Source organism: Falco naumanni, chromosome 8, assembly GCF_017639655.2.
Source record: "Falco naumanni isolate bFalNau1 chromosome 8, bFalNau1.pat, whole genome shotgun sequence".
Lineage (NCBI taxonomy): Eukaryota > Metazoa > Chordata > Aves > Falconiformes > Falconidae > Falco > Falco naumanni.
Genome location: NC_054061.1, coordinates 29,517,671 through 29,530,008, shown reverse-complemented (window position 1 = coordinate 29,530,008; position 12,338 = coordinate 29,517,671). Strand labels below are relative to the sequence as shown.

The window sequence follows — 12,338 nt, the reverse complement described above, 5'->3', positions numbered from 1 at the left end:
TGCTCATAATTGTCGATATAAAGACTTAGTATATAATCTTATAACATTATCAGTATAAATACTGATGATGTAGTGATAGTTATCAAATAGCTATAGCTCCGTAAAATATGAACTCTCTATGTCAACCATTTGTTACATTTTTCTTTAGTAAGTAATGGTTAATGTTTTCACTGCATAAATGAAGCTGTAAGTTACTTGCTTAAGTTAAACTAAGACATCAAGTAAACTAATAGACTGTAGTGTTGTGAGGATTTATCAGAGGCAAAAACAGCAAAGGAAAATTCAATTGAAACTAACAATGCCAGATCTCCCAGAAGAGAAATAGTGAGAAAAAATACTGGGGGACAATCTAACAGTAGCCTGTAAAATATTCCTTTTAACCATGTAGTTGATTCTGACACAAAGAAACTATTTTAGACAACGGTAAAAAGCAGTTGGTCTTGAGTTTAATCACAATGTAGACTTGCATCAACCTATGAACTTTCAAAGGACAGAAAAATTAGACTTAGAAAGTAACAGATATGTAAACATGCATCTAGGCTTAGTGCTTCAAAATGGAAATGGAAGAAGAATCTATTTTCTTCTCTGAAATTTTCTTATTCATACTACTAGTAAAGATAAGAAACTGAAGAAATGCACTGAAAAAACAAATCAATCAGTAATCATGGATCAAAAAATACGAGAAATTAAAGGGAAGTAAAACAGAAGCTCTGGCAACTTAAAAAGGCAATACAAGACAGAAAGCAACAGTGGAATTATACAGAAGGAGAAAGATTAATACATAACATAAAAAACAGAATCAAACTCAGTAAAATGACAAAAATAAGAGGGAAAGGGAAGAAGGACATACTGTTCTAGCACAAACTAAAATGTACAAGGAAGCAAACGTAGACCGAACGTATTTTCTCTTATTATATCAGCTTCCAAAAGCTTTAGACACTCAAATGGAAATTACACCTTTCATGGTATCATACCTTAATGGCTAGTGCAAAAGAAGTCACCTGATTCAGGCCACCTAGTTCAGAGTCCAGACAAAAAAACCTTAACCTCTTCCTCAAGGTCTAAAAAATTCTATTAAAAGACACATTTCCAGCCCTCTCCACCCCTGTCCTGCACTGGACATGCAGACTACAGAGCAGGGTTTTTGACGCTCATGCAGGTTGAGTGAGATACAGAGCAGATTCAGAACAAGGATTTCTGAGAACTTGAGAATTTTGAATTTCAAGAGGGAAAAAATTTTGTTAGTCTACTGCGATACACAGATACCTAGACTCAATTTCATAGAATCATAGAATTGTTTAAGTTGGAAAAGGCCTCCAAGATCATCAAGTCCAACTGTTAACCAACGACTGCCAAGCCTACCACTAAACCACATCCCTAAGCACTACATCTATGAATTTTTTAAACGCCTCCAAGGATGGCGATTCCACCACCTCCCCGGGCAGCCTGTTCCACTGCTTGAATTTCAGTGCATTTTCATCACTCCTTCCTGCTACCATTCTAGAAAGTTAAAGAAAACAATGTAGACATTTGCATAAGAACTTAAATATGACTTGTATAAGAAATTCCTGGCCCTACGAAGTGCTATACTGTGCCTGGGAAATGTAAACATTTCTATGACTCAACTACCAAAACCTCAACAGACTCTACATATTGTCTTTCCAGTGAGGAAGTGCAGCTAGAACCTTTTGGCCGTGTTCACAATCTTTGAGAAAATTTTGATCTGATCCTGTTTTCTTGGCCTTCTTTGAGGATGGGAGGGGGGAATTCATTTCTATGAAGACTGATAAAGTCTTTGAACTAAAAATTTGTTTTAATTAATGAAGAATTAACTATGTGTTTCTCCTGTATAGCTTACTAGAGATCAGAAATAGTCAGTGGAAAAGAAAGTACTGTTTTGCAGTGCAGGCAACTGACTTGTTACTATGATAAGGGACACTCGCACTCCATTCTCCAACGAGCTCACTATCATAATGATTCCCTGTAGCCTACAATCCAAAACAACATTATACAATTTTTTCTTATACTAGAAAATGACTGCCTAACAAAACAAATACCCTTTCATTAAAACTGGTATGTTACTAACCACTATGGTACATTAATGCCAGATATGAACTCTGCATATCATGTTATTGCTATCCGTTGTCATTTACCTCTTTTTTACTGTGTCTATACTTAATAAACAACACTCAGCCAGCATGTATGGGAAACTAAAAATCACATGCTCCAGAACGTAGTTACTAGGTACCATTACAAAGCAAAATTTATCTATAAATCAACACTGGAGTAAAATATAGATCCTGGTTAATGTACCAATAAGCACTTCAATATTTAGATGATTATTTTTTTTTGCGGGGGGGGGGGGGGGGGGGCGGGCAGAAAATAGACATTACAGTGTTAATGCACTTGATCCTTATCTAAGAAACTGAGATGAAAACATAGCAGGAAACTAGATTACCCCAGTAAAATGGTTTGACCATACCATTATAATGGAAAAGATCATTAAATGGAATGGTGAATATCTCCAAGTCCTCTTTTGCATCCACAAGCAAGTCAGCTTAAACAAATTGTTCTGCCAACATCTCTAGAAAAAAAGATATCTGTGTGTCTGAAGCCATCATTTTCAGATACTGTCAACAAGGCAAGCAATGCTAATTAATGATGTCTGCAAATCACTTGCTGACAGTTTTTATTACTTGATAAAGTATTTAGTGATATGGTTTGCACATGCAAAAGAACTAACTTTCCAACAAAAGCATGCCTCTAACTTTTACAATATATGCAGGTGAGCAAATTGTAATACAAGACAGATGTCGCACAATTCTATAAAGAGAGGATACAAAACAAGAATATATGGTAGAGAAAGATTGTGAGTTTCCAAGTACTGTGCCAGTGAACAGCAACAGTAAAAAAAACCATTAATATTCAAAGAGAGATGTGGGCTCTGAAGAGACTGAATACAATCCTTATTCAGCACAGTCAAGCCATCTGACCATATATCTCTGCCACCTCCTCTTCACTAGCACTTGACCAGTGGCTGGTGACTTCTCTATATTGCTTGGGCCCTCATTCTCAAGTCAGCCTCCTCCTGCATACTTCATAGATTTTACATGGAAGAATAAAATAGGCCTGCAAACTAAACAATAAGCAAGATGATATCTTTAAGGTTTGCAGTTTATGCTTCTTCACTTGCGATTAGGTTACCCTGAGCTCTTTGGAAATGGCAATTTGTCCATATCAGCCCAAACTACGACTAATAACCAGCAAAGAGAAAGAGTGAATTGCTGGCTTCCACCTCCCAACAGCATATGAACAACTGACCCTAACAACCCTAAATACTTCCTAAGCCCATTGCTAAGAGTTTATGTTCCTGGAAGCAACAAGTTTGTGGCTTTCTATTTAAGAGACAGTTTAAAGCACATGTAAATGAATACATACATATTAATGCTGTTTTTTAAAGTAGTATATACTTTTCCTGAAAAAAAAAAGGCATAAAAATAAAATAGTTTTCAAGGACAGAATCTGGGTGCACCCATTTCTTTTGCACATTAATGTCATTATAAATAAAGACCAAACATTGTTTCCATTCCTAGGTACCTTTTCCCAAGTGCAGTTCTGAAGAATAATCTCTACTAACGGGTAAGCAGCCATGCAGTTACTTACTTTTAAAGCATGTCTGTGAGCTAAAAGGTAGCTTTGCATATGTTGAACTGTACACTGTCTTGTTGGCTCTAGAATTATTATTTCCTAGAACAGTGTTAGGCATTCTCTGTTAGTCTAGACGATGCCTTTGGAGCATCTACTGAAAAAGCCTTCAACTCATTTACTGAAGAATCAAAAGCACAAATCATAACAACATATTTATTTTATGCTCCACAAAAAGACAAGGGAATTAATAGCTTACTCCCAGACCATTACATGCAAGAAATAAAAGTTTGTTCTAATAATAAGACCCTTTTCATGCTGGGTGCTTGTCTAACCTAATATAATATTGAGTCTCTTCAGCCAACAATAGAGCACTTCTTCTACACCACTTTCCTGCAACTACCGCAAAGCATTAAGTGATGACTGGAAAGGGAGTGCATAGCCTGAGGGAGAGAAGAAAGAAGAGCTGAGATGCACATACTGCTTATTCTAAGTCCTATGTCTATATATTTTTAAAACTAGAAAAGACACTTCTATGGAAAAGTACCAGATCCTGCTAAAATATACCACTGGGAATACTGAAAGAAAGCTTAAATCATTATGGAGCACACAAAAGGGAAAGACTTGGGTGAGCCAAGGGCTAACAAACTAATAAGAAAATTCAGCTACAAGCAGCTGAGGCTCTTGTTCTCTGTTTTGGGACAGAAAGAAAATTACATCTGCCTGAAAAAGTGACAGATTAAAAAAAGTACTCCTCGGGAAAGTTTGACTTAATACATTTTACTTTATAGAGAGGCCAACTGAGAGTGTGCACACAATGCCTCAGTTTGACCCAGCTAATATGCTGAATTTGCTACATCAAGGAAGAAGACTTCTTGCAGTCACGATGAAAACACTTTCACAGGCACACCGCAGTAAAGACATCAGTGCCATATTACTTGACAGTCTTTTATTAGCGAAGCGTTTCAAGAAAAGAAAACAACATAAAGCCCATAACCCTAATGAAAGTAATATAATTCCCTTCTTGACAGAGTAACTATCCTAGGTGTTCCTTTTTAGATACTTATTGCAGGCAATTATTACTTCTCAAAAGGAAGAAAGAAATACCTGATTAAAATTTATCTAGTTAAGCTGTTTCCTGAAGAACCCCTATATTATATAATAGGCTGCAAAAAGTTATGCTACTTTCAAATATATCCACTAGCCTACACTAATGAACATTAAAGAAACTATACACACTTGACGTCTTCTGTTATTTCACTATTTGTATATACAAACGCATCTCAGTTGCATACTATAAAAACCTCACTTCCCCTTATTAGAATCAGATCAACTGAGATATGGTAGTAAAGCCCTTTGGATTTCTGAATTCAATTCTAATGTAGACTTTGCTGTCTATTCTATCAGTCTTAAACTGTATGCATTCATTCTCAGTGTCACATTGTGCAGCAGGAAAATGCCTAATATGACCAGTGGTCACAGAGAAGTTAATGCCAGTACAGCATAGAGCTTTTTAAATCTCAGGCTTGCACATTAATGGCTAGGCTCATCTTTCAACTTTGCTACCTAGTCTAGCAGCATAAAATAGATGGCTTATTTCAGTCCCTGAAGACAGCAATGTTATAATTGCCAAAGGTTTTTGGCCAAAAGAATAGGATTAAAGCAAAACACTTCAGAGGAAATTTTAATTAATCAAAAGTTCCATATAATCGCAAGAGCTGATGATATACATTTCCCTTCTGACCTTTCACCCTTAGAGAAAGAGATGCACATTTCTTTCCTCCTGCAAAAACCCACAAAAATTAGCAAGCAACCACCTTAGACCCTAAGCCTCTTGTTCTGAGCAAGATGATGAAATGATCAGAAACTTTTTAAATTTTTTTGTTAAAAACTAAATATTACTTAAAAAAATAATAATTTTTAATTCATCCTTTTTTAAAACCTAAAGCTAAAATAATTTCTCTAGTGCCAGGCCTCTAAAACATCATTACTTTCCAAAAGAACATACAGTAGTTTCATGGCTTTATGTTGCAACTGCCAAAATTTTCTAAAGTTTATAAACATGGAAACAGATTTCCCTTCCCTCTTCTTTGCCCCTATAACAGGCTTTTACTCAGCACAATATTTGCAGCCTCTGCTGCATAAACTATTTTTCTGATCTACCAGGTATTCAATTGTTGAGTGCCTACTCTATCAGTTGCTGCACTTGCTAACTGAGCACTCTGCAAGGCTTCTTCTGCTCCGCTGCTGCAGCTCAGTGAGCTCCAGAACTGTACCAAGTTTAAAATAGAAAACCACATAGATGCATCGAGATCTGTTAGTCATTCTCTTAACAGCTCTACCACACCATTATAAACTAAAGAAACAAATGTGAATTAACTTATTTTAAGAATTTTCTATTAACATGACAAAACAGATGGTCCTACTGATATCAGCCTCCCTTTACATGAGGAGATCTTTGATACTACAGTACTCTTTTGCATAATGCATTATTAAACATTTCTTCATCCTCTGGAGAAAAACTAAACCACCTCCCATTTTAAACCGTTATAGTTTACAAACGATTTCTGCAATATAACTCACCTAAAAGCTGATGTTATGGCATAGCCTTTGTAAAAATTAGTTTACATTTACCTAAAATAATTATTTTTAGCATATGATATAATTAGGATTTTACCTGCCACTTCTCTCGAGTGCAAATATGATGCCTTTCTCCTGAAAAGGAAGCAGTTTCTTTCTCAGTCTTTCAGGTAGAAAGGACAGCTTAGCATTAGCATTTTCTGAATAAGAAGCTTCAGGTGTAGGTGTTTCTGGGAATGTACTAGCCATGTTGAACCTAAAGGAAACAAAACCAAAAAAGATGTCTTAAAAAGACTTAAAAGACAGGTCTGCAATATAGTACACAACAAAGCTTCATGGAACAACAATAATCACTCCATCTTGAAATAGACAGTATCTACAAAAATTTTCTCAAGTCTTGAGAATTCTCCCTAGAAAGCATAAAATGATGCAGGTGATGGAGGAAAAGCCCAGCACCTCAGCATCAATAAAATATTCTAACTATTCCAGTATGAAGAGGTCAGCATGTATCACTTACTCAATGCTATGAAACAGTTACTTAAGAAAGTTCCCTATTCATGAATGAAATTTATTGGCCATTCAAATAGTTTACTTATAAACATTGAAATATAACTCTTTCAGTAAACATTTTTAAGAAAAGCTACAGGAAAATAGATAGTTTAACCTTCTGATAATGACACTAACAGTTCTCTAAAATTTTTAATCCCTAGAATCAAATCAGGAAAAAAAGGGCAAAATATACCTAGCTGGGGGGAAGGAAAAAAAAGAAGAAAAAGAAAGGAAAAGAAAAGAAAAAAAAGAGTAAGGAAACTTATTCCCTTTGGAAACAAACAACCTTAAACCACAGAATTAATGAAAATTCTCATACTACGCTTCAAACTGAAAATGTGGATTCTTCATTAATTTTTGTCCAAGAGGATGGGTCAGAGAAGAAATACTAGGGTTTGTTCTCTTATAACTTCAATAGATTTTAAACAGATAAACAAATGGTTAAAAAGCTCAGTAGCAGTGCACTCGCTAGACATGAGGAAAGCAACAAAACTTCACATCAAAGCATTACCTAATTCTTTTGGATTCATGGCCTGTGTGAGGAGCAAGATTACCTGAATATCCATAGGAACGAAGAATATCAGCCAAAATATGCTTCCTGTATTGTTAACAGTAGCTATTATACTACCAGGTCTGATAGCAAAATTCTGAACACACTGCACTCAGACCTTCTGCTACAGACATATTTCTGAAGCAACTCGGAAGAAGTCAGGTGTGATTTGGTATGATGAACCATTATATTCACAGGAAGGAATGTGCTGAGCTAAACAGTCATTCACTTCAAGGATCTGCAGGACTAAGTAACCTGTTTTTTATTTTTACACCGACTAGTTACAAAGCAACCAGACCTGGGGAAAATGCAAATGATTGATCAGCATAATAAAGTGTGATCATGCAAAACAGAGTTCGCAACAATTTCCTGCTATTATCTCATGGAGTACAGGTGAGGAGGTAAAACAAACACTGATTCAGTTGAAACTATATATCGCAGTGAAAGAAGAGCACCTCTGTTTTCCTAAGAATTCCATTTATGAAATTTGAGCTACAAACCTTGACATACACTCTTCCAGCTGAAGTTACATTCTGTTCAGCGAAGAGAATCTAGCAGTAACTACACTGCAGCGCTGTATCTATCTATAGCCCAAGTCGAAAGCGACTGGGCTTTTGTTCTAGTGCAACGACACAAACGGCTCCTAACACTCCATCTTCTACGGCCTACGTTCGACTAAAGGTGAGAAATCCTTCCACTGGGAAGGGAGTGGGCGTTGCCACTGGAAGCTTCCCAAGGCGGCCCCTGGAAGCCCCTAGCCGCGGTGCTTGGGGCGGTGCGGGTGGGCCCAGAGCCCCTGGCCGTGGTGCTGCAATTTGCGGGGCCGGGGGCGGGGGGATGCGCTGCCCCCCACACACCCCGCACATCGCCGAGGCAGCCGCATCCCGTCTGGTTCGACAGTAAATCTTGTAAAATCAGGGAGATTTAAGGAAAAGGAATAGAAGACTAGAGAGCACTGCAAATATAAGTTACTGGGAATTTGCTGCTTCTGGAGGGAAAAAAAAAAAAAAACCACTGTCAGTACGGTAACTGGACAAAAAATCCCAAACTAAATCGAAAAAGGACCACCACCACCACCTCCCCACCACCCAAAAAGAAAAAAAAAAACAAAAAAAAAAGCCCTGATTTTTCTGGAAATCCACTACGCTGCTATAGAACCCTAGAAAATTCAGGGTTTTGGAGTATTCTGTCACTGGCATCCCTAGACTAATAACATTTAGACAGAAAATAAGTGTGGGGGGGTTGTTATATGATGAATTATAGGCATACCTATCAGATACACATCACAGACATTCAAAGAACCAGAAAGAAAATGCTGCTGATGAGCCTACAATCAAGCTCTTAATGTTGGAGAACTTCTGTGCATACCGCCTTGGGCACCTATTACCACTTCTACAAAGAAGTGGTACGTAACCACAACCATTCTGATGTACCGTTCTGCTAGGCAACAAGGGGGGGAAAAGTTTAAAATATTGAGCAACACTCAAAGTTGAGGCATATGGGTTGTATTTGCCATTGCTATGGATTTCATTCTATTTTGTACTAATTACTTAGCTGCTAGAGTATTTTAAGAAGCATATTTTTGAAGAGTTATCCTTTGTCCTACATATAAAGCCCTAGAAATATTATTGCACGTGTATGAAAAGAACAATCCTAACTGCAATCACAGACATGTGTGTGCATGTATGTACACACCCTTAAGGACTTCTGTATACAATGGTTTCAACCCTGGTCTCAAAGGGTATGAGCACTTGATGTTACTCACTGGATGAGTGCAAGCAACCCACACAGGAGAAAGAACTCCACAGCTGGAGAGAAACTGCTGTTGTGCTTCCAACAGCCCAATCAAGGTACAGAAAGCCCAGTTCTCATCTAAGTCTTGTACTATCAGCAGAAAGACAGGACCTTTTCTCCCTAGATTCATACCAGGTCATGCACTCAAGGTGCTAACCAAAGAAGAGATAAGCCCAGTGCTGCTAAACCTCCACCTGATCCAGACCTCTGACTAAAGACCTTCTAGAACCATCACCTGTTCAAAGATAAAGAGTGATATCAATTAAATAGCCAGTTATAGAGAAAGGAAATCTAGATTTCTTTTGCAAACCAGACATTCTGTGTCATCTAAATGTGATTGCACTATTGACTATGGCTTCCTTCCTCCCCCACCCGCAGCAATTTTATAAGTGGAATCTCTCTTACATGTTTTTAAAAAAAATATTCTTGTACCTTACGTGCCAAACATTCAACAGCAGATAACTACTATGATCAATATCAAGCTTCTTTGATGCATGTCCATCACTGAACTTTGCTTAACAGAAAAGGGAAAGCCTCTGGCTTGCCCTGTATACCCAAGAGATGCATTTTACAGAAAAAAAAAAAGCCATAAAGCTCTTATAAATACCTACTTCATCTCTCAGTTGAGCAAACAAATATTTCAGCTCTAACTGTTACTTCAATAGTCCTTTCACAATATTTTTCATGGAGTATTTTTTTTTCTTTAGAAGTTGATTAAGGTACTTCAACACTGCTATCAAAAACCAAACACTAAACATTTTCGTAGAGCCAACCTTAAAAATGTATGCTGCAGGATTGCTGGACCCAACAAACCTGTTCAACAGTCAGATCTGTGATTCACCCCTAAAGAAAATTTCTGACTCATTTTGTGATGATTTCCTATTCTATAAAAGCAGAGAAAATTACATACTTCTGATCAGCTTGCTACATAGCTTGCTGTGAGTGACAATATAAGAATGAAATGTTAACATAATTAACTTTCTGTTGAACTAGATTATGACAAGATCCTTTCACTGAAACACTGAATAAAAATCATGCAGTTTTAGAAGCATAAAACTGAATTAGAGGAAGCACATATGATGCCTTAGTACATAGTAATACTACCATAAAAAATATTTCTGCATCAGTCACTAATAAGGTTAAAACTGACTTTGCAGATCTATCTTAAAAAACAGCAGCAACACAGAAAGCATTACCAGATATGTACACACTTGTTTACTTTTTTGTCTATGTGATTAATAAACAAAATGAATGGTGAATAATTACAGAAATCCATATGCAGTGAACAATTACTATTACGAAAATATATACAATGATTAGCACGAGTACAACACACAAGACAGCAATATTACTAAACCTTTCACACACTGCTCCTTGAAAAGGCAAAGTACCATCCGTAATCCTAATTATCAACTTTATGCTCCAGTCCTTTGCATTTACCTTATCTACACTATTATTTTAACTTGGACTACAAGCTTTCAAAGATGCACTTTGCTGTGCATATGTAACCTACCACTTTTGCAGCTGATATCTATGGAGTTCATGGCAAGTGAAAAAATACCTCAGGTAAAATATTTGATGCTCAGGATACGATTGCCTGAGAACATGCGCTTCAGTATGAAGCTTTAAGAACTTAGATAACTAAAATACACATCTTTTTAAAGCAACACTTACGTAGTTCTTCCCCAAACCTCTTAAGTTTATTTAAATTATTGTAAACATGCACTTTTTAATGATCATACAAAGAATAATACTCTAAAGAGTCAAAGATCCCTGTCACGATTTCTGAATAAATAGCAGTGATAAAATACCATATTCAGTCTACTTTCGTACCTGCAGCACTATTTTATGATATCCAAAGCTTTAGAAGGCACTATAAACAGTATATTGACCCTATGAAAGATTTATTTTGGTTGTACAGAAAATGAGAACGAACAGTGATGAAACAAGACAGAGAAAGAAACTAATTCCACCAAATTGCCTTTTAATGATTTGCTAGAGTAATAATTACACTGAGAATCAATGCCTTGCTTGTGTATGATGACTTTGGCAGTGGTAGCCATTTATATTTTATTTTGAGACAGATCAATTATGTACACCACTGTAATAATGTCAAAAACAGAACTAGTTTGTGTCTCTTGTTCTACCCACTGCAGGTTCAGAAGCTTTAAGAAGAGAAAGATTAGTGCATGCTTTCTCCAACTACAATTTTTCATCTGTTTCTGTGTCCTTAATATGTTGTAATACACATCTCTCATCACCTTCCCACATATCTAGATCACAAGCTCTGGAAGCTCAGTTATGTCAGGCAAAAGAGACCTAAAAGGTTTGGTGTAGAGACCTAACTTTAAAAAAAAAAAAAAAAAAAAAAAAAAGAGAGAAAATACTGTACAGGTTTTCTTAAGTCTTTTAAAGGAAATTGAGGACAAAATAGCTGAATTACTAAACCAAACAACTTTTTGTGTAAAACTGCTTTAGTATCTCAGGACTAGCTCGCGGTATATGATCCCAACTTTTAAAATCAGGAACAGGGAAGACACATGGAACTATAGCACGATTCATTTATAGGGCATAAAAATCAGGAAAAAATGATGAAGCACAGAACTTGCGAACACTGGGATAAACACGTCTATTCTGTGGGAGTCAACACGGGTTTTGCAAAGGTGAGTTATCTTCCAAGTCTGCTGAAGTTTTTTGGGAGGGGATTTATAACCAATGTACCTTGTCGATGCAGTCCAGTTTCTACTATTTTTCAAAATTAATTAAATCAAAATATAGTAAGTTTTATAAACATATTTGTACAGTAATTATAATTTCCAGGAAGCTTTTTTAGAAAGTCCCTCAAACTTTTAAGAAAACTAGCTGTCATATGAAAAAAATTGCACTGACACTTCTCTAAATACAAGCAAGTAGACTATTTATACATGAGAGAAACAGCATCAGCAATATTTCAAAGGAATCTGCTTCTACTTCTATTATGTTCAATGAATTCACAAATGATCTGGAAAAGTAAGTAAACACCAAAGGATAAGTGCTCGTAATATAAAATAAAACTAAAAAATAAATAAATCTGGAATTCTTTGTCACTGCTGCTGCTATACTGCATTTCACTACAGACAGTTATTATTCCAGAGGTATATATTGAGACTCAACTTGCTGAGGATATTACCTAGGTGATACATTTCTTTATTGGAAGACTGGGTACAAGACTGATGAAAAC

General features: G+C 36.4%; 1 protein-coding gene across 10 annotated transcripts in view; it reads right to left on the bottom strand.

Moving 5' to 3' along the window:
* The window catches only part of ZRANB3 (zinc finger RANBP2-type containing 3), a 51,512-nt gene that overhangs the window by 37,537 nt on the left and 1,637 nt on the right, over positions 1-12,338 (bottom strand). For 7 of the 10 annotated variants that reach the window (XM_040603212.1, XM_040603203.1, XM_040603207.1 and 4 more), the window contains exon 2: positions 6,323-6,481. In XM_040603212.1, coding sequence (XP_040459146.1) covers positions 6,323-6,474 — 152 coding nt within the window. In that variant the 5' untranslated portion in view covers positions 6,475-6,481. Of the gene's footprint in view, positions 1-6,322; positions 6,482-12,338 lie in introns of those variants that run through there. The other 3 variants (XM_040603210.1, XM_040603211.1, XM_040603213.1) reach the window with 3 other exon arrangements.